This window comes from Jaculus jaculus, chromosome 8 (genome assembly GCF_020740685.1).
Source record: "Jaculus jaculus isolate mJacJac1 chromosome 8, mJacJac1.mat.Y.cur, whole genome shotgun sequence".
NCBI lineage: Eukaryota > Metazoa > Chordata > Mammalia > Rodentia > Dipodidae > Jaculus > Jaculus jaculus.
Window position 1 is genome coordinate 72425258 of NC_059109.1, and position 24501 is coordinate 72449758.

The following is a 24501-nucleotide window of genomic DNA, read 5'->3' on the forward strand; positions in this document are numbered from 1 at the left end:
ACCACGCCCGGCTGAGTTTTTATTTTTATTTTTGGTTTTTCTTTTTTTAATATTTTTGTTTATTTTTTTATTTATTTGAGAGTGACAGGGGAGGGGGAGGGAGAATGGGCACGCCAGGGCCTCCAGCCACTGCAAACGAACTCCAGATGCCTGCGCCCTCTTGTGCATCTGGCTGACGTGGGTCCTGGGGAATCGAGCCTTGAACCTGGGTCCTTAGGCTTCACAGGCAAGCGCTTAAACCGCTAAGCCATCTCTGCAGCCCCCATTTTTAAAAAATATTTTATTTAATTAATTAATTTGACAGAGAAAGAGGGAAGGAGGGAGAGAATGGGGCCGCCAGGGCCTCTAGCCACTGCTAATGAACTCCAGATGTGTGCATCCCCTTGTGCATCTGGCTAACGTGGGTCCTGGGGAATTGAACCTGAGTCTTTTGGCTTTGCAGGCAAACGCCTTAACCACTAAGCCATCCCTCCGGCCCCTTATTTTTTGGTTTTTCAAGGTAGGGTCACTCTAGACCAGGTTGACCTGGAATTCACTGTGTATTCTTAGGATGGCCTCGAACTCACAGCGACACTCCTATCTCTGCCTCCCAAGTCCTGGGATAAAGGCGTGTGCCACCACGCCCGCCTACAGGTGAGTTTTTAAATAAGCAGTTACAAGCTTTGGTGGGATTTTCTATAAACACAAATTTCATTTGAAGGAGAAAAAAAAAAACACCTCACGACAACTAGTCCTTCTCTCTCTCTTACTCATCTGTAAATTTATCTTTCAATTATTTACTCTTCATCTATTAACATTCAGTCATTTTTCAGACTCAAGAAGCGAGTGTAACTTTCTACTCCAGTCATTTAGCCAGTCTGGTTTTATCTGCTCTGGAGAAATCAGGTAGGCTTACCCACTGTGAGATCGTGCACAGGCTGAGAGCGCTGGTTGGTGCGCTGCAGGAAGAGACAGGACCTTCCCACGCCTGAAAAAGGGTGTGCACTAGACGTCACGCGCGGCCCGAGACGTCCCGGGCGGCCGAGCGGGAGACCCGCGCCCCGCCCCCGGCCGCCCGGCCCCGCCCCGCCACCCCGCCCTCGAGGTCCCATTTGGGAGCATCCGAGCCCAGCCGCAGTCCGTGCGGCGGTCGGCCGGCGGGTTACCTGTGTCCGTGATGACGCTGTACTTGAACAGATAAGGATAAGTCATGGTCCAGAGTCCTCTGCATTCGGTTCCGCCCGACTTCTCCAGCGGATATCTCCGACCCCTCTAACCACTCAGTCGACCGATTTCCTTATTTTTCTCCGCTCCAGCCCCTCTCTAGCTGAGGCCACGTCTCTATTGCTCTGCCCAGAAGCCCCTCTTGGCCCAGCGTGCCAGTGGCCGCCTCTGGATCCGCCTCGGGCGCGGCTACGTGCCATTATTCCGCCGGACCCCAGGGGGCGATAGCTAGCTTTTCCGTCAGCTCCACATGGGACTCGTTGCAGCCCTATAGTCCTCTCCAATCAGCGGAGAGCGACGCTTGTCCTTGAGGAAGTGACGCAGTTCCGAGTCCCGTGCGGGCGGTGGGAGCGATGAGGGGACTGAGACGGTGGTAGCGGCAGTGTGAAGATGGAGGTAGGCAGCTGGGCGCTAGGAAGGCTGACAAGAGGGCGCGGCCCACTGACTTGAAGCCGGGGCGGGAAGCCGGGTGGAGAGGCGGCGGTCGGGAGAGTGTGGGGGGTGTTGACAGGATGTCAGGTTCGGAAGCCGTCCCTTCGAGCTCACTCTGTTCTAACTTACTCCGCGGCTCTCTTTCGGTTTCCAGTTTCCCGGAGGAAACGACAACTACCTGACGATCACTGGGCCCTCGCACCCCTTCCTGACAGGGGCCGAGGTGAGCACGAGCTGTGGACGCCGGGGGTGGCGTGAGGTGGGGGCGGGGCGGGCGTCCGTGTTGGAGGAGAGTGGCCGCGGCTTCTGTGGCAGAGGAGGACTGTCTGGGGAGGGCCCGGAAGTTATTGTCACCTGAAAACCAGGACGATGGAAAGATAAAAGTTATTTAAGGGAGGAGAGTGATTCTAAATTGAAAAGTTTTGGTGGAATTGTTTCCTTTTGGTGGGGTGAAATAATTACAACGATATGGGAAGTGGCATTGGAGAAAATCTTTTCATTAAGATATCACGATAAGGGCTGGAGAGATGGCTTAGCGGTTAAGGCGCTACCCTGCAAAGCCAAAGGACCCATGTTCTATTCCCCGGGTCCCACGGAAGCCACCTGTACAAGGTTGCGCATGCGTTTGCAGTTTGCGGCAGCTGGAGGCCCTGGCGTGCGCATTCCATGTGCCTCTTTCTCTTTTTATCAAACAAATAAAAATATTTAAAGAAATCAGGATGAGATAAGCTTACCTAGCAGGGATTAACCTTGAACATGCGTTCATTCTTGAACTCTGTTGGAGTCTTCATGTAAAATTTTTACTCCGATAAAAGTAGTTGCTTTTACCATGTGGTTCCAGCTTGCTTTGCTCAGGACAGAGGGAAAGAAGGTAGCTGTCAGAGGATCAAAGGAGCTCAACTTTGGGCCGATTACAGTTTTATACAGTTCTCCCAGCTTGCAAGTAGCTATAATAATGCTGTTTTTTTTTTTTTAATTTATTTTCAAGGAGAAAGAGAGGAGTAAAATCCACTTTGTGCATCAGGCTTTACATAGGTACTGGGTAATTGAACCCAGTTGGTCAGACTTTGAAAGTAAGTGACTTAACTCTTCCAAGCTGATCTGGAATTCACTATTTAGTCTCAGGGTGGCCTTGAACTCATGGTGAATCTCCTACTTCTGCCTCCCCAGTGCTGTGATTAAAGGTGTGCCCCATGCCCAGCTCTATTTTTATTTCTTTTCTTTCTTTTTAAAAATATTTATTTATTTATTTATTTATTTGAGAGAGAAAGAGAGAATGGGCATGCCAGGGCCTCTAACCACTGCAAACTTACTCCAGAGTCATGTGCCCCCTTGTGCATCTGGCTTTCGTGGGTACTGGGGAATCAAAATAGGGTCCTTAGGCTTCACAGGCAAACGCCTTAACCACTAAGCCATTTCCCCAGCCCTCTCTCTCTCTCTTTCTTTTTTTGAACGTAGGGTCTCTAGCCTAGGCTGACCTGGAATTTACTCTTGTAGTTCCAGGCTGGCCTCAAACTCACAGTGATTCTTATACCTCTGCCTCTAGAGTGCTGGCTGGGATTAAAGGCGTGCACCACCACTCCTGGCCCTATTTTTTTTTTAAATATTTTTCGTTCATTTTATTTACTTATTTATTTGAGAGCAACAGACATAGAGAGAAAGACAGATAGAGGGAGAGAGAGAATGGGCGCGCCAGGGCTTCCAGCCACTGCAAACGAACTCCAGACGCGTGCGCCCTCTTGTGCATCTGGCTAACGTGGGACCTGGGGAACTGAGCCTCGAACCGGGGTCCTTAGGCTTCACAGGCAAGCACTTAACCGCCAAGCCATCTCTCCAGCCCCCTGGCCCTATTTTTTAAAAGATATTTTAAAAAATATTTTTATTTTTATTTATTTGTTTGAGAGAGGGAAAGAGGGAGGGAAAAGGAGAGAGAGAATGGGTGCACCAGGGCTTCCAGCCTCTGCAAATGAACTCCAGATGCACGCACCACCTTGTGCATCTGGCTTATGTGGGTCCTGGAGAATAGAACCATCATCCTTTGGCTTTGCAAGCAAGTGCCTTAACCTCTAAGCTGTATCTCCAGCTCCTGCCCCCCCCCTTTTAATTTATTTATAAGAGAGATGAAGAAGAAGAGAGAGAATGGGTGTGCCAGAGTGGCCACTGCAAACAACTCCAGATGCATGTGCCACCTTGTGCATCTGGCTTGACGTGGGTACTGGGGAATTGAACCTGAGGCCTTTGGCTTTGCAGGCAAGCACCTTAACCTTACAGCCATCTCTCCAGCCCCTATTTTTTTTGTAATTTTTTTAATGTATTCTTATTTGCAAGGAAAGAGGGAGGGAGGGAGGGAGGGAGAGAGAGAGTGAGAGAGAGAGAGAGAGAGATAGATAGATAGAGATAGAGAGAGAGAGAGAGAAAGAGAGGGAGAGATTGGGCATGCTAGGGCCTCTAGCCACTGCAAATGTACTCCAGACACATGTGGTACTTTGTGCATCTGGCCTTATATCATTGGTACAGAGAAGTCCATTAGACTAAGAATGTTGTAAATTTCTGAACAAACTAAAGTAATGACAATGGTCAATAACGCATCCAAACCTTGAGGACACAGTTGACAGCACTTCCCTCTGCACCTTTGGTATGGTACTAGTGGTTGAATCTAACAGTTGTTCAACTGTTCTTCAGTTGACATTGATTGTATGCGCTTCAATACATCTTTCCTTTTTTTCATCACTCATATGATTCTGAATCTTTTGAAGAAACTGATTGCATGGTCTTCTGAAAGTTTTCATGACCTACATCTTGGTTTTGGTGCATATTCAGCTTTTAACCCTTATTTGTTCCTTCCTGGTTACCAAAGGGAATGTGTAATCATTTCATATACAGCTGCAATGCTAGAAGAGTCCTCTCTCTCCATTTGCTGTCTGCACGTAGCGCAGGGGGAATGCAGTTGCTGCAAGTACTGAGACCTGAGGCGGCTGCTGTGAGGACACCTGATCGTTTCTTCAAAGTATTTAAAGCCATATTTTGATGAGCTAAGGTGTCCTACATTTTACATTTTTATTTTATTTATTATTCCACCATTTTTGTGTGACTTTTTTGAGACAGGGTCTCTCCATGTATCACAGACTTACTGTGAAATGGCAAACTTTACCTGCTTCTTTCTTTCAAGTGCTGGGATTATAGGACTGTTCCACAATGCTGATCTTAGTTTGCATATTGTAAGTAAATGATCCCATCTATATATTATATTATGTCCAGTTTTTTAAAAATTTATATTTATTTATTTGACAGAGAAAGGGGAGAGAGAGAGAGAATGAATGTGCTAAGGCCTCCAGCTACTGCAAACGAATTCCAGATGTGTACACCCCCTTGCACATCTGGCTAACGTGGGTCCTTTGGCTTTGCAGGCAAATGCTTTAAGTTCTAAGCCATCCCTCCAGTCCTATGTCCAGTTTCTCTTTAGCATAGAGCTGTCTTAGTTTTGTAGGTCATTTGCTTGATCATTAGGCTTTACCTTTTCTTGGGGCAAGCTTAACAAACTAGCCTTTTTTTCTTATGCGAGGTGTGGGTGGGGGAGAGACAATTGGCATGCCGGGGCCTCCAGCCATTGCAGTCGGAGTCTAGACACATGTGCCCCTTTTGCGCATGTGAGACCTCGCATGCTTGCATCACTGTGCGTCTGGCTTATATGGGACCTGGAGAGTGTAACATGAGTCCTTAGGCTTTGCAGTCAAATGCCTTAACTGCTAAGTCATCTCTCCAACCCAGGCCTTTAAAAAAATATTTTATTTTATTTTATTTATTTTTAATTAAAAAATTTTTATTAACATTTTCCATGATTATAAAAAAATATCCCATGTAATTACCTCAAATATTTTATTTTTGTTTTCTTATTTGCTTGAGAGAGAGGGAAAGTGAGAGAGAGGCAGAGAGAGAGAATGGGCATGTCAGGGCCTCCAGCTGCTGCAAACAGATTCCAGATGCATGCACCACCTTGTGCATCTGGCTTATGTGGGTCCTGGGGAGTTGAACCTGGTCCTTTGGCTTTGTAGGCAATTGCCTTAACTGCTTAGCCATCTCTCCAGCCCCACCCCAGGCCTTTTTAAAGCTCTTATTTTACAGATAAATTGACCTTGAAGCATAGAGTTTTCTATGATTCATACTTTATGACTCATTTTCCTCTTCTAGCATTTTTTGGGGGAAGGGGTTTGCAGTTCGGTCTCATTCTAGCCCAGGCTGAACTGGAATTCACTATGGAGTCTCAGGATGGCCTTGAACTCATGGCAATCCTCCTACCTCTGCCTCCCAAGTGCTGGGACTAAAGGCATGCACCACCATGCCTGGCTTCTTCCTAGCATTTTATATGTAGGAAGTAGGTTTATTACAATCATGAACACATGTTATGCTTGATGGTGGTGTAAAATAACAAATGCATAGTTGTTGAGTAAGTCCACACTTTACATTAGCAGTCTTCACTCTGTATACTTCGGTAGTTTTGTACAAATACACATCATGTACCTGCTATCCCAGTCCTAAGTAGAATATTGTCACTGCCCCCAAAGTTGCCTGTCATATACCTATTGATCACCCTAATGTTTCCAAACACATTGCAAATATATACCTTTAGCAACTATTCACTTTTTTGAGAGAGAGAGGCAGAGAGAGAGAATTGGCATGCTAGGGCCTCCAGCCACTGCAGACGAGCTCCAGATGCATGCACCACCTTGTGCATCTGGCTTATTTTGGTTCCTGAGGAATCGAACCTGGGTCCTTTGGCTTTGCAAGCAAGCAAGCTCCTTAACCACCAAGCCATCTCTCTAGCTCCCCTATTTTGTTTTGTTTTTTTCCAGGTAGGGTCTTGCCTTAGCCCAGGTTGACGTGGAATTCACTATGTAGTTTCAGGGTGCCCTCAATTCATGGTGATCTTCCTACCTCTGCCTCCTGAGTGCTGGGATTAAAGGCGGTTGGAAGGAAAGGGTTTATTTTGGTTTACAGACTCTAAAGGAAGCTGTATGATAGCAAGGGGAAGTTAGAGAAAGTGTGAATCAAATGAGTGGTGGATTTAGAAATAGCATTAAACTTAGTCATGATTTGCAGTTGAAGATGCACCTTGTGTATTTATTTGGTTTACATGGGTACTGGGGAGTAGAAACTTGGTTATTAGGCTTCACAGGCAAGCACCTTAACCATTAACCTATCTCTCCAGCCCCTTCTACCATCTTTTGAAGATTGTTATGTTGCTTTTTTTCCCCAAAGATGGTCTGAACCAGTTACACCATGTTTTTAAAATTATTTTGAGGCAAGCCTAACAGACTGGCTTTTTTATGTATGCATACATGCACGAGAGAGAATTGGTGAGCCAGGACCTCCAGCTGCTATAATTGAATTCCAGACACATATGCCACCTTGTGCGTCTGGCTTATGTGGGATCTGAAGAGTGCAGGTGTCTTAACCCTAACCGCTAAGCCATCTCTCCAGCCTGCAGTTACACTGTTTTTAAATTATTTATTCATTTATTTATTTTTGTTTTTTTAAGGCAAGGTCTCACTCTAGCCCAGGCTGACCTGGTACTCCCTCTGTAGTCCCAGGTTGTCCTTGAACTCAGTGATCCTCCTACCTCTCCCTCCCATGCTAGAATTAAAGGCATGCACTAGCATGCCTAGCCACCATTTTTTTTTTTTTTTAGGTTTTTCAAGGTAGGGTCTCACTCTAGCCCAGGCTGACTGGAATTCACTATTTAGTCTCAGGGTGGCCTTGAACTCAAGGCAATCCTCCTACCTCTGCCTCTCAAGTGCTGGGATTAAAGGCATGCACCACTATGCCCAGCAATTTTTAATTTTTAAAAATATTTATCGGCCAGGCGTGGTGGCCCAGCACTCAGGAGGCAGAGGTAGGAGATTCACCATGAGTTCGAGGTCACCCTGAGATTACATAGTGAATTCCAGGTCAGCCTGGGCTAGAGTGCAACACTATCTCAAGAAAACCAAAAAAGAAAAATAAAGTATTATTTGTGAGTAGAGAGTATGGGTATTTTAGAGCCTCTTCCCTTTGCAGAGGAACTCTAGATGTATGTGCCACTTTGTTTATATGGCTTTATATGGGTAGTGTGGAATTGAATCTGGGCTAGCAGCCTTTGGAACCAAGCACCTTTAACCACTGAACCGTCTTCCCAACACCCCCCCCCCCTTATTTTTGTTTGCACCAAGATTTCTCAGTTACTGTTAAGTGGGTTTATTCCATAATAAATCCTAATATATTCATGGGTGAGAATCATATTGATGGTGTGTAGTTGCTAGTTTGTTTTTTTTTTTTTTTGTTTGGTTTTTTTTTTGGTTTTTTGAAGTAGGGTCTCACTCTGGTCCAGGCTGACCTGGAATTAACTCTGTAGTCTCAGGGTGGCCTTGAACTCATGGTGATCCTTCTACCTCTGCCTCCTGAGTTCTGGATTAAAGGTGTGCGCCACCACGCCTGGCAGTATTGCTAGTTTTTAATGTATATTTATTTAATGTGTACAAGCAGAGAGAGAGAGAAATGAGTGCACCAGGGGCTCCTGCCACTGCAAGTTTCAGATGCATGAGCCACTTTGCCTCTGGCTTTTTGTGGGTCCTGGAGAATTGAACCCAGCCGGTAGACCTTGAAAGCAAGTGACCTTAACCGTTGAGCAATTTCTCCAGCCCCAATAAATTTGGGGGGGGGGTCCGTTTGGGAGGAAAGGGTTTATTTTGGTTTACAGACTCTAAGGGAAGCTATATGATAGCAAGGGGAAGTTAGAGGAAGTGTGAATCAAATGAATGGTGGATTTAGAAATAGCATTAAACTTAGTCACAATTTGCAGTTTTATTGCCAAGTTATATATAAAAATAACTGCATAAGAGAAGACATCTTTTACATCTAGAAACTTAAGGCTGGTGGTATAGGTTGAGTGGTAGAGAATTTGCCTAGCCTGTGCTAAATCCTGAGTTTGATCCCCAGCTCAGAAGGAAGAGGGAAGGAAAGAAGTTTCCAGGTCTTTTGTTCTGTTTTTATGGCTTAAGATATATTTGTGAGCGTGCGTGTTTTGTTTATGTGCTTGCACATGCACATATGTGTAGCATGCATGCTAGGGGTCTCTTACTGCTGTAATCAAATGCCTATCCAGCTTTATATGGGTTGCTGAGGAATTGAACCTGGGCTGGCAAGAATTGCAAGCAAAGGCCTTTAACCGTTGAATCATCTTCCCAGTCCTGACTTAGGAAATTTTAATGGGAGGAGGGGATACCCAGAGCTAAGTTTTAACAAAAGCTTAATGTCAGTAGCTTCCTTTGTCCCTGGTCTTTTGCTGTTATCTACAACTATGCCTTTTTTTTTTTTTAAACCTCCCCACTTGGTGTAGTGGTGGTGGTGGCTTTATTATTAGTGACATTGTGGTTTTTGTGGTGTCTAGCCTTATTATGAGCATCCCAAATAATTTAGGAGTAGGTAAATATAAACTTTTTAATTCTTTCAAAAGTACAGCAATTTCAAGGTTTCTTGCCAGAAAGAATAATTTTGCATTAAGAAATACTAGGGATGGAGAGATGGCTTAGCAGTTGAGGCGTATGCCTGCAAAGCCTAAGGACCCTGGTTCAATTCTCCAGGTCCCATGTAAGCCAGATGCACATGGTGGCACATGCGTTTGGAGTTTGTTTGCAGTGGCTAGAGACCATGGCATGCCCATTCTCGCTCTCTCCCTTTCTCTGTCTCTAATAAGTAAGTAAAAATAAAGAAAAAAGTAAAAATAAAATCTTTAAAACAAAAAAGAAATGCTAATCAGTAAATAACAGAATAAACCAAGTACTGGTGCAAAATAAGAGTTTATTTATTTTGTTTGTTTGGTTTTGTTTAACAAGGTAGGGTCTCGCTATAGTCCATACTGACTTGGAACTCACTATGTAGTCTCAGGGTGGCCTCGGACTCATGATGATCCTCCTACCTCTGCCTCCCAAGTGCTGGGATTAAAGGCATGTGCCACTACACCTGGCTTAAGAGTTGAATTTTTACACACATCACAAGGCAGGGTAGGATTTTCTCCCTTTTCTAAAGTACTGGTTTTATTCTAATATTTGCTACAGTTTTAGCACTCTCATATTTAACAGTGTAAAGTGTGTGTGGTCTATTTACATAGAAGATTCATGAAAATAGATATTCATTGTTGGATTTTATTTATAATTTTACAGTTCAGTTGTAGTAAAGAGATTTCAGTAACAGTATTTGCTAGAGTATGTGGTTTATCCTTTGGTATAATTGCCATTACCTGACTATTCATACTAAAAGGAAGACATAGAAACAAAACAAGGCCAGGCATGGCTATCTTTAATCCCACCACATGGATGACAGGTTGAGTTTGAGGCCACCCTGAGACTACATAGTGAATTCCAGATCAGTCTGGGCTACAACCAGACCCTACCTGAGGGAGGAGGGGTGATGACAAGAAAAACAGATACTAAATAACTAGGCTGTTTCATGTGCCAAAGGTCATATTTTCAAAGAAGGCCTTGTTGATCTGATGCAGTGGAATGTCTCCATGTCTGGAATTTTAGTATAAGCCATTAGAGTATTCCAGACATTTTATGAGAGGTAGTAACTTGTAAAACACTGGTCTCTTTTTAATTTTGTTTGTTTATGAGAAGGAGAGAAAAGAGAATGGGCACACCAGGGCCTTCTGGTACTGCAAATGCACTCCATGTGCATGCACCACTTTGTGCATATGACTTTATGTTGGTACTAGGTAATTGAGCCTGTACCATCAGGCTTTGCAAGCAAGTACCTTCAACCACTGAGCTATCTTTCCAGTCCCACTTTGTAAAATTTTACTTATTTGTGCATAAGCTTTCATGGTGGGGGGTGTATCAGATGCTTGTGTCACTGTTTGCATCAGATTTACAGGGGTGCCTTGGGAAATGAAACTGGGCTGGCCAGTTTTGCAAGAAAGCGGCTTTAACCACTGAGCCACTTTCCAAGCTCCCCATTCCCCCCACCTCACTTTTGTTTGTTTGTTGAGGTAGGGTTTCTAGCCCAAACTGACCTGTAACTCACTCTATAGCTCCAGGCTGGCCTCAAACACAGCATTTCTCCTACCTCTGCCTCCTGAATGCTGGGATTATAGGTATGAGCCACTGCACCAGACTATATTTCTCACATTTTGACAGAGTTGCTATTTTATTTGTTGTAGTGAGCAGAACAGGATAAGTACCTTCCCCCTACCCCTCCACGGTAGGGTATCACTCTAGTCCAGGCTGACTCTAGTCCCAGTGAAATGACAGGAGTTCAGGAAAGTCCTTGAACTCCAAACCCCAATTTTTGTTTGCATTTAACTAAAGAATTGGGCAAAACAAACAGAGGAATAATTGCTTAATTATTATATTTATTGAGGGAAGTACAGAACCATGGGAAGGGAAATGAATACATGGTCTGAGAGCCCATGTGTTGGGCCTAAAAGAAATGTAAAAAGAGAGTTAAAAAGAAAAGAAAAGAAAGTAGAAAGAGCTCCTGCCATGTAGAGGGCAGGAGAGGCTAAAGAGCCCATGTGGGAGAAGGGGCCAGAGGCTTCTTCCCGCATCTCTGCCTAGCTGGGCTGAAGGTGGGGCGGGTCAGTTGTGTTGGGGGGGAATGACTTACCAGAATGTGGAGGTTCGCAAATGATGAACTGGCTACCAAGAGAAGTTGCTCTCTCCTCATAACCGTTTATAACCTTACTGTTGTGGGCTTTACCTTCTGGCTCAAGTGAGCCAGAGTGAGTATTGATTGGTCTCGGAAAGAGACTAGCCTTGATGCCAAGTTCTGGGGGCTGAACTTGACCAACCACAATGTTAGGGAATGGAGAGATGGCTCAGTGATTAAAGGAACTTGCTTGCAAAGTTTTATGGCCCTGGTTTGGTTCCCTAGTACCTATGTAAAGTCAGATGCACAAAGTTGGCACCTATGTCTGGAGCTAACTTTCACTGGCAAGAGGCCCTGGCATGCCCATACCTAGTTTTCTCTCTCACATAAATCAATAAAAACAACAAAAATAGGATAACAGAGTGAAAAGGGTACACTGGCAATCTCTAGCACTGTGAAATTCTTCATTTAGAATTATGAAATGTCTCCTCTTCCTAATCATTATTTTTTTCTCCTTCTTCCCTATAGACATTCCATACACCAAGCTTGGGTGATGAGGAATTTGAAATCCCACCCATCTCCTTGGATTCTGATCCCTCACTGGCTGTCTCCGATGTGGTTGGCCACTTTGATGACCTGGCAGATCCTACTTCTTCACAGGATGGCAGTTTTTCAGCCCAATATGGGGTGCAGACATTGGACATGCCTGTGGGCATGACCCATGGCTTGATGGAGCAGGGCGGGGGGCTCCTGAGTGGGGGCTTGACCATGGTAAGAGGCAAGACATTCTTGGGCTCACCTAAGCTCATATGCATGGTATAGGGGAGACAGAAGTTACTCTCTCATTCCATACTATATTTGAGTATTCCTTGTTTCTTATTGACTAGAGGCTCAACAACAGAAACTTAATTTTAGTTGAATAAATGAAATTTGCTTGAAAAGTGATTCAAATTGTAAAATGCCCAGTGTTCAGAATATGATTGTGTTTCCCCTTCATGGCCTTCATATTCTAGGATTCTAATGTGTAACTGGCACATTTAGGGATTCATTCAAAAATAGTCTGGGCCAAATATAGTATTAATTGTGGATTACTGTTATAAACCAGTGTGTTGAGTTTCCAGCACATCTGTACTTCAGTCTTACCTACTCTGATTGCCCACACACTGCACTTTTTTTGTTTTTTCAAGGAAGGATCTCACTCTAGCTAGCTCAGGCTGACCTGGAATTGACTGTCATCTCAGGGTGGCCTCGAACTCACGGCAATCCTCCTACCTCTGCCTTCCAAGTGTTGGGATTAAAGGTGTGAGCTACCACATCTGGCCCACACATTGCAACTTTAAAAGTCCTTGTTTATCTCGTGTGTTGTCTCTACCCATAGATTACTGGATGAATTTTTGGCTTTTTTTGGGAGGGGTGTGGGGGACAAGGTCTTGCTGTGTAGCCCTATCACCAGGGTGGCCTCAGATTTGCAGTGATTGATCCTCCTGCCTGTGTCTGTGCCTCCCCAGTGCTAGAATTATAGGCATATTTTCCATGCCTGGCTCATTTATTTGCTCTTTAACTTTTATAAGACAAAGACTTTTGATTTGTGCTTTTTATTTTGGCTTTGATTTTCAAGGTAGGGTCTCACTCTAGCTCAAGCTGACCTGGAATTTACTATGTAGTCTCAGGGTGGCCTTGAACTCACAGCAATCCTCCTACCTCTGCCTCCCAAGTGCTGGGATTAAAGGCGTGCGCCACCACACCCAGCTATGTTGTTTTATTTGTTTGTTTGTTTGTTTGTTTTTGAGGTAAGGCCTCTCTGTAGACCAGGATAACCTGGAATTCACTATTTACTCTCAGGGTGGCCACTAACTCTCAGCAATCCTCCTACCTCTGCCTCCCAAGTGCAGAGGTTAAAGGTGTGCACCACCACACTTGGCTCTATTTGTTTTAATTATTTTTTTAATGGTAATAGAGTTGGGTTTTTTTGTTATTTTAAAAAAATGTTTATTTGAGAGAGAGAAAGATGCAGTAAGAAAGAGAGATAATGGGTACAGCAGGGCCTCCAGCCACTGCAAACAAACTCCAAATGTATGTGCTCCCTTGTGCATCTGGCTTACATGGGTCCTGGAGAGTTGAACTGGGATCCTTTGGCTTTGCAGGCAAATGCCTTAACTGCTAAGCCATCTTTCCAGCCCCTATTTATTTGTTTTTTGAGGCACAGTTTTACTCTAGGCCTGGTTGACCTGGAACTCTAACCTAAGCTGCCTTCAAACTCAATGACACGCTTACCTCAGTCTCAGTGCTGGCATTACAGGCTTGAGTGAGCTATCCACATCTGGCTTCTGATTACTTAAGAATAAGCCTCTGGGGCTGGAGAGACGGCTTAACAATTAAGGTGCTTGCCTGTGAAGCCAAAGGACCAGGGTTGGATTCCCCAGGACCCATGTAGGCCAGATACACAAGGTGGCACATGCATTTGGAGTTCGTTTGCAGTAGCTGGAGGCCCTGGTGCACCATTCTCTCTCTGATATAACTAAATAAAAATAAAGTGTTTTAAAAAAAAATAAGTGTCTGAAAATAAAGAAGTAGATTTACTCATTACTGAGATTTTAAAAATGACTTAAAATCTGTGTAGGTGGATTATTTGATGTTTGTAGGGCTTTAAACAATGATAGTCTGGGGTGAGCAAGGGATTTGAAAGCTTTGTTAAATTCAGGAGGGGAGGAGTGGTGTTCTTATATTTAGTGTTTAATTAGCCCTTCTGCTTCTCTCAGGACTTGGACCATTCTATAGGAACTCAGTATAGTGCCAACCCACCTGTTACAATTGATGTTCCAATGACAGACATGACATCTGGCTTGATGGGGCATAGCCAGTTGACTACCATTGATCAGTCAGAACTGAGTTCTCAACTTGGTTTGAGCTTAGGAGGTGGTACCATCTTGCCACCTGCCCAGTCACCTGAGGATCGCCTTTCAACTACCCCTTCACCTACTAGTTCACTTCATGAGGATGGTGTTGAGGATTTCCGGAGGGTGAGGCATTCCCTGCCAAAATCAATTCTGCTGATATTCTAGGATAAACTCTTGATATACAAAACCTAATCGGTATTGCTCCTACCCTGCCACCTTCTCTGCTTGCTTCTGGGTCTGGGGTCCTACCTCTTGATTTCCAGCTCATAATGTTCCATTCCCCATTCTTAGTGATCATCACATATTTTACCAGTAACTTGTAAAGCTGTTGCTTCCATTTTTAGCACAAATTCATACCTGTGGCTAGTTTCCCCTCCTATAAAAATCCTTTTCTTAACAGTTCTCCAGACACAGTACTTCCATCTTAATTCTTAACTTTTTTCTCCCCTGCAGCAACTTCCAAGCCAGAAGACAGTAGTGGTGGAAGCAGGGAAAAAGCAGAAGGCCCCAAAGAAGAGAAAAAAGAAAGATCCTAATGAACCTCAGAAACCAGTTTCTGCATATGCTTTATTCTTCCGTGATACACAGGCTGCCATCAAGGGACAGAATCCTAATGCCACCTTTGGAGAGGTTTCAAAGATTGTGGCTTCAATGTGGGACAGTCTTGGAGAAGAGCAAAAGCAGGTGAAGAAATAGGAACTCTAGTGGGTAGTAAATATTTCATATGCTTTTATTTATTTTATTATTTTTTAAAAAAATATAAGGACCAGGCATAATGGCACATGCCTGATTTCAGATTGAGTGAATATGGGCCTGCCAGGGGCTCTTGCCTCCACAAATGAACTCCAGATGCATGTGCCACTTTGTGTGTCTGGCTTTATGTGGGTACTGAGCTATTGGATCCAGGGCTAGCAGGCTGAGCTATTTCCCACCCTGTCATTTTTTCCAGTGTAGCATCCCACTTAAGCCCAGGCTGACCTGAAACTTACTCTGTAGCTTTAGGCTGTCCTCAAATTTACAGTGATCCTCCTACCTCAGACTTCTGAGTGCTGAGATTAGATATGTACCACCAGGCCTGGCTTTCCACCTGTCTTTAAACTTTTAAAAAACTTTTTATTATTTGCTTAGACAGAGGCAGATAGAGATAGAGCCACTGCAAATGAACTCCAGATGCATGCGTCAACTTGTGCATCTGACTTTATGTGGGTAAAGCCTAAAACAACCTGAGGGCACCTCAGGTACCTGTCTGCTCAGAAAACTCACCTCAGTTTAATGGAATTACATGAGTGGGGCATATATACATGTAGAAAAACATGGGCTGGAAAGATGGCTTAGCAGTTAAGGCGTTTGCCTGCAAAGTCTAAGGACCCAGGGTTGATTCCCCTGGAGTTTATAGTGACTAGAGGCCGTGGTGCACCCTTTCTCTCTCATAAATAAGTAAATGAAATAAAGTATTAGGACTGGAGAGATGGCTTAGCAATTAAGGAGTTTGCCTGCAAAGCCAAAGGATCCTGGTTCAATTCTCCAGGACCCACGTAAGTCAGAGGCACAAGGGGACACATGCATCTGGATTTAGTTTGCAGTGCCTGGAGGCCCTGGTGTGCCAAATAAATAAATAAATAAAATATATATTTAAAAAAAAATCTGGATATGGTGACATCTACTTGTACTCCAAGCACTTTGGATATAAAAGTAGGTGGATCACAAGTTTGATGCCAAAGTGGTGTATATAGCAAGTTCCAGGGCAGGCAGGATACACAGCAAGACCATGCTGCAAAGAGAGAAAAAAAAATCAGAGCATGATAGCACACAAACACACACCTGTAATCCCAGCACTTTGAAGGCAGAGGGAGGAGGAACATGAGTTTAAGGCCAGCCAGGCTACATAGTGAGATGGAAGGGGGATGAAAATGAATCAATACTACACAAATAAACCATTGAGGGGTGGGAGTGTAGCTCAGTAGTAGAGCACTTGTCATATGTTAACATAGGACATAATATTAACATCTATTAGAGATAGATTCCCTATGTTTAATCTGTAGCACTACCCCTCCCCCCCGCCAAAAAAAAAAAAGTCAATGCTGAAGACATGCCTCAGCGGTTAAAGATGCTCACTTGCAAAGCCTGATGGACTGGGTTTGATTCCCCAGTACCACCTTAAAGCCAGATACACAAAATGGTGCATGCATCTGGAGTTGTTTGCAGTAGTAAGAGGCCACTTTTTTTTTCTTCTTTTCTCCCTCCCTCCATTCCCCCTGCTTTAATTAAGTTATTTAAAAAAAAAAACTAACAAAAATAAAAAACAAAAAACTAGCAGTTGAAGGAGGCTGTAATTAACATTACCCTAGACTCCTGGATCTTGTATCCAAGCAAGTCTTCTACCTGATAACTAGAACAAAAGCTGAATTTATTATAAGTATTAACAGTTACCTGTAGCTGCTCAACAAATCACCATTAATGGCTAAAAACAATTGGAACTTATTTCTCTCATGGTTCTGTTAGGTTGGTTGGGTGTTGTAAATAAATGAGAGCTAATAGGGCTGGCTAAGATGACCTTGTGCCTGTATGTGGAAGTTGGTGATATCTGTTGGTCTAGTGCTCCTTCATATGGTCTCTCCTGTTTTAAATATGCTACCACAGCTTATTTATAGTATGGTAGATTTAGAGTTAAATTCCAAGAATATAACAAAGTTGTAGGTCTGTCACTTCGGCCTCATTTTGGTAGTAAAAGATAACCCAGATTAAAACAGAGGAAACGGTCTTCAGCTTTTGATGGGAGAAAGTGGGCACACAAGATTGCAGCGACTCTTCTGACCATCTCTGACAACATGCCTTTAAAGAAGAGTTTCTGAGGTAGGCAGTCTCAGACTAAGCATGCTACATACAGATCTTAAACCATGTTTTTGTGTTTCTGTTTTTATTTTGAGCATGAATAGCTGTTGAATTTATAAATAAGTGTAGTTACTCTGCCAAGATGATGGGGAGAGCCTATGATAGAGGTATTATTGCTTGTTGTCAGAAGTGATTTCACTGAAATGAGTTGTAAGTGAGTAAACTGAGTTCTGATGATTATCAGTCTTTTTTAGAAATATAGGGACTTTTAAAACTGTCTTTCCTAGTCAGGCATGATGGTGCATGCCTTTAATCCCAGCACTCAGAGGCAAAGAGGTAGGATCATTGAGTTCGAGGCCAACTGAGACTACATAGTGAATTCCAGGTCAACCTGGGCTAAAGTGAGACCCAAACCTTGAAAACTACCCTCCTCACCCCCCCCCCCAAAAAAAACCTTTTTCCTGCAGGTGTATAAGCGGAAAACTGAAGCTGCCAAGAAAGAGTATCTCAAGGCTCTAGCTGCTTATAAAGACAACCAGGAATGCCAGGTAAGAAGATAAGAATAAATCACTGTATAAACCATTAAGGTGTTTTTATTTATTTTTTTTTAAAGAAATCTTTATTTATGAGATAGAGAATGGACATGCCAGGCCTCTAGCCATTGCAAATGAACTCCAGATGCATGTGTCACTTTGTGCATCTGGCTTTACATGGGTACTGGGGAATTGAACCCTGCTCCTTAGGCTTTGTAGGCAAGTGACTTAGCCACTGAACCATTTCTCTAGCCCCAATAACTCCAACAATACAAGGTGTTTTATTTAAAAAAAGATAACAGTTATAAGAAGTAAATACCATGGAGAAACTGGAATGTAATTAATACTTAGTACTAAGAAACAGGTCTTAGCTTTTACATTATTTCATATCACATAAACTTTGCCAATCTTTGAATTTATCTATTATGTCAAAATAGCAAAACTTTTTTTTTTTTGGCTTGGTGTGGTGGCACACACCTTTATTAAAGAGAGAACTGGCATGCCAGGGCCAAAGCCACTGCAATTGAACTCCAGACGCATGTGCCATCTTGTGCGTTTGTATCGTCTTGTGTGTCTTGACTTACGTAGGACTTGGAGAGTGGAAGATGGGTCCTTAGGCTTTACAAGACAATGCCTTAACCACTAAACCGTTAAGCCATCTTTCCAGCCTGCCTTTATTCTTTGTTTTTTTTTTCAGTTTTTCGAGGTAGGGTCTCACTGTGGTCCAGGCTGACCTGGAATTAACTGTGTAGTCTCAGGGTGGCCTCGAACTCATAACTCATAACTCATAACTCATGGCAATCCTCCTACCTCTGTCCCCTGAGTGCTGGGATTAAAGGCATGCACCACCACGCCCAACCTTTTTTTTTTTTTTTTTTTTTTTTTTTTTTTTTTTTTTACTTATTTGACAGAGAAGGGGGAAGAGAGAGAGAATGGGCGTGCCAGGGTCTCCAGACGTGTGCACCCCTTTGTGCATCTGGCTAACGTGGGTCCTGGAGAATTAAACCTGGGTCCTTTGGCTTTGCAGGCAAGCACCTCAACTGCTAAGTCATCCCTCCAGCCCCAAAGCCTGTACTCTTAGCTGTTCCTTTATCGATTTTGTTGTTTCGAGAATCCTTTTTTAATTTTTAAAAATATCTTTAGGGTTGGAGAGATGGCTTAATGGTTAAGGTGCTTGCCCTATGGACTCAGGTTCAAGTCTCCAGTGTCGATGTAAGCTCTCAGATACACAAAGTGGCACATGCATCTAGTGTTCATTTTCAGTGGCTGGAGGCCCTGATGCACCCATTCATTCTCTCAAGTAAATGAATAAACGAAAACAGCACTTAAATTTTTATTTATTTGAGAAAGAGTAAGGATGTTTATGCTAGGGCCTGTTGCTGCTGCATGCAAGCAAATTGCAAATGCATATGCCACTTTGTGCTTCTGGCTTTACATGTTACAGGGGAATGGAACCTGGGCCATTAGCCTTTCCAAGCAAACACCTTTAACTGTTGAGACATCTCAACCTATCCTTTGTCTTTTAAATCTATAATGTATTTGGTTAGGGGGTTGTGATGAGAATGTGTCCTACAGGTGAAAGTAAATTTCTTTATGATTTTTTTTTTTATTTCTTTTAGACTACTGTTGAAACAGTAGAATTGGATCCAGTACTACCATCACAGACTCCTTCTCCACCACCTGTAGCTACTGTTGACCCAGCATCTCCAGCACCAGCCTCAACAGAGTCCCCTGCTTTGTCCCCTTGCATTATTGTTAATTCTACTCTTTCATCCTATGTGGCAAACCAAGCATCTTCTGGTGCTGGGGGTCAACCTAATATTACCAAGTTGATTATTACCAAACAGATGCTGCCCTCTTCTATTACCATGTCTCAGGGAGGGATGGTTACTGTTATTCCAGCCACAGTGGTGACCTCCCGTGGGCTTCAACTAGGCCAAACGAGTACAGCTACTATACAGCCCAGCCAGCAAGCCCAGATTGTCACTCGGTCAGTGTTGCAGGCAGCTGCAGCAGCTGCTGCTTCTATGCAACTGCCTCCACCCCGACTACAGCCCCCTCCATTACAACAGATGCCCCAGCCTCCAACTCAACAGCAGGTTACCATACTTCAACAGCCTCCACCACTTCAGGCCATGCAACAACCTCCACCTCAGAAAGTTCGAATAAATTTGCAGCAGCAACCACCCCCTCTGCAAAGCAAGATTGTGCCTCCACCCACCCTGAAAATGCAGACAACCTTGGTCCCTCCAGTTGTAGAAGACAGTCCTGAGCGGCCTATGAGTAACAGCCCTGAGGCCCACACTGTAGAGGCAACTTCTCCTGAGACAGTCTGTGAAATGATCACAGATATAGTTCCTGAGGTAAGTCTATAGACCAGTGAAAATGTGTATGAGCACTTTTTTTTTTAAAGTGGGGTTACTGCTAGCATTAATGCCTTGCAACTAGGAGTATGGGACATCTTGCAGTTTCTTTCAACAGTGGTTAGTTCTTCCACCCAAGAAATTCAGTGTGAGAATTTAACTCTACTAGTCTTTAAATTAAGATTAGGTAACACTGATTCAATTAGAGATAAAACCTATAGTATTATTTTTTTCAGAACTGTCTCCCTAAGAATCTTAAAGTTTGGAGATAAAAGTTCTTCCTATAAGGCTTTAACTGCTTGTACATTAAATATGTGAGGAAGAAAGATCCAGTGGGTTCACATCATTTAAGTCTTTTAAAAAGTATATATTTTAGCCGGGCGTGATGGTGCACACCTTTAATCCCAGCACTCAGGAGGCAGAGGTAGGAGGATCACCATGAGTTCGAGGCTACCCTGAGACTACATAGTGAATTCCAGGTCAGCCTGGGCTAGAGTGAGACCCTACCTTGAAAAACCAAAAAAAAAAAAAAAAAGCCCATCTCTCCAACCTCTCACTTAGTCTTTTTTTATGTATAGTTTGTGATGTGGCAGTCCTAGTTGCTCTCCTACAGAGGCCTGAGCTGAATGTCCTGCTCTATCATTCTTCCTCCCAGTCTTTGTTTTGAGCCAGTGTCTCTTTACTGATTCCAAATCTTTCAGGGCTCTGACCATTCTGAAGTCTTTGCTCCCCTTGCTGGACTGGAGTTACCAGTGTGCATGGCCATGCACAGCTGTTTATGTGGGATCTGAGGATTCAAGATCTAGTCACCTTAGGTCCTTCTGTCTATATAGAAAGCATACTTACCTGTTGAGCCATCTCTCCAGCCCAAGAGAGAGACAGTAAACAAATACCAATTATATCAGATTTTTTTCCCAGACAGGTTCTCATGTAGCCAGGCTGACTTGGAACTATGTAGCTGAATATGGCCTGGAACTCTCCTGGTCCTCCTGCCTCTGCCTCCATGCCAGTTTCCTTACCTTGTACATAACCAATTAATTTAAAACATGGATCTTGGCCGGGCATGGTGGTGCACACTTTTAATCCCAGCACTTGGAAGGCAGAGGTAGGAGGATCACCATGACTTCAAGGCAATCCTGAGACTACATAGTGAATTCCAGGTCAGCTTGGGCAAGAGTGAGACCATACCTTGAAAAAACAAAAACAAAAATAAAACAAATAAAATACGGATCTTGGGCTAGGGATGCAGCTCAATAGTAGCACTTGCCTTGCACACTCAAGGTTCTGGATTCTGTCCCTAGCACCTCAAAAATAAAATGGAGGTCTTAGTTCTAGTGATAGAACATTTGTTTATCACCTTGCATGCATGCCCTGGATTCAAGTCCCAACAGAGCCCTCATTCCCCCACCTCCCCCAACACACACACAAAAACAGAGGGATCTATTTAAGGCTAGTTATAATATAGCCTAGCATGGTAGCAACATGCACTTGATGCCAGCAGTTGGGGGCAGAGATAGGATCACCATGTGTTCGAGGTTAGCCTGAGAACCTACCTCAAAAAAAGCAAATGAGCCAGGCATGGTGGTGCATGCCTTTAATCCCAGCACACAGGAGGCAAGAGGTAGGAGGATTGCCGAGAGTTCGAGGCCACCTTAAGGCTACATAGTGAATTCTAGGTCAATCTGGGCTAGACAAAGACCCTGCCTGGGGGGCAGGAGGGACTACTTCTATGAACCAGTCATTTAAAAGGAAAAAAAATAGGTTGGGGAGATGGCTCAGTGATATTATAAAACCAGATAGCCTAGGTGTGATTCCCCAGAACCCACATAAAGCCAGATGCACAAAATGGCACATGCATCTGGAGTTCCTCCACAGGGACAATACCATTATAGGCAGCTATCATATTCATCTGGCATTTACATGAGTGCTAGAGATCTGAGCTTTGGTCCTCACACTTGTGCAGTGTTTGCTAACTGAAAAGCCATCTTCAGCTCCAAAATTCCCTGTTCTAATAAAATCATATTTTGACTTCTGAGCCCTCCCTATTTGGTTCAGTTTCTACACACATACTCCTTTTGCTACTTTCAAAAGAATATTACTCAAATATGGAATAAAGGCAGTGAAAAATGTAAAAAGACAACTAGTAGCACATGCCCCACCATCCCATCCCCTCTTGGAAAGAATCTTCATGTCATTTGCTTAGCAGAGCTCTAAAGGGAGAAACTTTTTTCTGGAACTTTGCTACCTTTGTGAGGGATTGACCACCAGGACCATTTTAACTCGGTAGCAGTCTAATCCATCCTTGTAACTGTCTTCCTGTCATAGGTTGAATCTCCTTCTCAGATGGATGTTGAGTTGGTGAGTGGGTCCCCTGTGACACTCTCACCCCAGCCTCGATGTGTGAGGTCTGGTTGTGAGAACCCTCCGGTTGTGAGTAAAGACTGGGACAATGAATACTGCAGCAATGAATGTGTGGTGAAGCACTGCAGGTGAGCTTATAGTTCTTACAATCCAGGTATCTGTAAACTGTTCAGACACATGGAACCTTGACCATTTGGTTGGTGTTCCTAGGTAGAGCAGGTTACTATTTCTGGTTTCACTAGATACTAGAAAAGGTCTCCTTAAAACTTGCATTTAGAAGTGGGGGAGGGAGGGTATTACTATAGGTTATTGTCTATAATTATGGAAGTTGTTAATAAAAAATAAATTAGGCTGGGCATGGTGGTGCACGCCTTTAATCCCAGCACCTGAGAGGCAGAGGTAGGAGGATTGCCAAGAGTTTGAGGCCACCCTGAGACTACATAGTTAATTCCAGGTCAGTCTACACCAGAATGAGACCCCTACCTCAAAAAATATAATAAAAAGCTTAAAAAAAACTTTACATTTAGAAATAGCATTCAATTGCTAGTGCTAAAACAATAAGTAGTCAGTTACCACATACCTCTAGTTATCTTCCTTAAAATTGTTAATAATGGTGTTAGTAAAAGTGAATATAAGTTTTTCAAGCCAGATGTGGTGGCACACACTGTTAATCTCAGCACTTGGGGAGGCAGAGTAGGAGGATCATCATGAGTTTGAGGCCATCCTGAGTCTACCTAATAAATTCCAGGGGTAGAGCAAGTAGGCTAGAGCAAGACCCTACCTTGAAAAAAAAAGTTACTTATATTCATGAAACAGGGCATTTGTATATCCTATCTCAGATCCTTTTTCATAAGTTAGCATTGTCTCAACTAGGCTTTTTCTTTTTTTCTTTTAAATACTTTTTTAAATATTTTTATTTATGAGAGAGAATGAATGAGTACACCAGGGCCTCCTGTAACTGTAAATGAACTCCAGATGCATGATCCACTTTTGTGAATCTGGCTTCCATGGGCTCTGGGGAATTGAATCTGGGTCCTTTGGCTTCACAAGCAAATGCCTTAACTGCTAAGTCATCCCTCCAGCCCAGCTTTTGTTTCCATATGTTTACTAATGTGATAATATTGCACCTTGGAAACGTAGAGAATTGTTTGGATAAATTTGTTTAAGCTATTTAAAAATAATGTATCTCATAATTTAAAATTTGTGTATCTTTCTTTCTCTTAGGGATGTGTTCTTGGCCTATGTAGCCTCTAGAAATCCAAACACCATGGTATTTGTGAAATAGACTTTCTTCTTCTCCAAGACACTGAAGATTTATCTGCTGAAAACATGTCCAAAAGCCCGATTTTCAAACATAAGCTGGGCTTCTGATAGTGCCTGAACACAACCTGTGGTAGTCATGCTCCTCCTCCCTCTTTCTTCAGTGGAGGGCCAGGATACGTGAAGCAGGGGCAGAGTGTGCTGTATTTGGAATTGCTTTTTACTTTCAACTTCAAGCAAAATTACCAGGATAGTAGCAAATGAAAGGGTGAAGAGAACGGACAAGTAAACCATAGGAATGATAGGGGTGGTGATGGTGGTGGGGGGTGGGGTCTGAAGAAACTGGATGTAATTGTTATAGGATTTGCCTAAAATATTATTAAAATGATGGGAGCATACTCAGCTTTGATTCTAGGAGGAAACCCCACTGTGTGCATCCATTTTAAAAAGGGATAAGAGGGAGTTGAGGGTACAGCTTTGTGTTATCAAATAGTCCCGGGTTTAATAAATCCCCAGCACCAGAATAAATGAATTTTTAAAAGGAACAAAAAGATTGCATTAAAGGTTCACTGCTAAAGAACAAAGGTTTGGGGGGGATGGAGAGATGACTTAGTGATTAAGGCGCTTGCCTGCAAAGCTAAAGGACCCAGGTTTGATTGACCAGGACTCATGTAAGCCATATGGACAAGGTGGTGCATGCGTATGGAATTTATTTGCAGGGGCTGAAGGCCTTGGCATGTCCACTCTGTCTTCCTTTTTCTCCTCAAGTAAAATTATAAAGAAGAACAAAGTTTTGCAGAACTTGGTTGCCTAAGCCTGTAATCCTAGTACTTAGGCCATCAAGCCTATGCTAGTTCAAAGCTACCCTTACTATGTAGTGAGGCCATGACCCCCCCCCCCAAAAAAAAACCCACAAATAGGGCTTGCCTGTGAAGCCTAAGGACCAGGTTCAATTCCCCAATACCAACATAAGCCAAATCACATAATGGTACATTTGTCTGG

General features: G+C 43.4%; 1 protein-coding gene across 1 annotated transcript; it reads left to right on the forward strand.

The window, feature by feature from the left end:
* The first annotated feature begins 1099 nt into the window (after positions 1-1099).
* Positions 1100-24044, forward strand: Tox4 (TOX high mobility group box family member 4). The gene is made up of 9 exons (XM_004672372.2): positions 1100-1599; positions 1790-1858; positions 11782-12024; positions 14013-14273; positions 14604-14834; positions 17450-17530; positions 19135-19878; positions 22204-22367; positions 23464-24044. Exons 1-9 carry the CDS (start codon positions 1594-1596, stop codon positions 23522-23524), a joined length of 1860 nt encoding a protein of 619 aa, XP_004672429.1. The 5' UTR covers positions 1100-1593; the 3' UTR covers positions 23525-24044.
* Positions 24045-24501: the final 457 nt, after the last annotated feature.

Coding starts and splice junctions, on each gene's coding strand:
- Tox4 (XM_004672372.2), top strand. Junction 12,025..14,012: donor TGAGTGGGGGCTTGACCATG/GTAAGAGGCAAG, acceptor TGCTTCTCTCAG/GACTTGGACCATTCTATAGG. Junction 14,835..17,449: donor TTGGAGAAGAGCAAAAGCAG/GTGAAGAAATAG, acceptor TTTTTCCTGCAG/GTGTATAAGCGGAAAACTGA.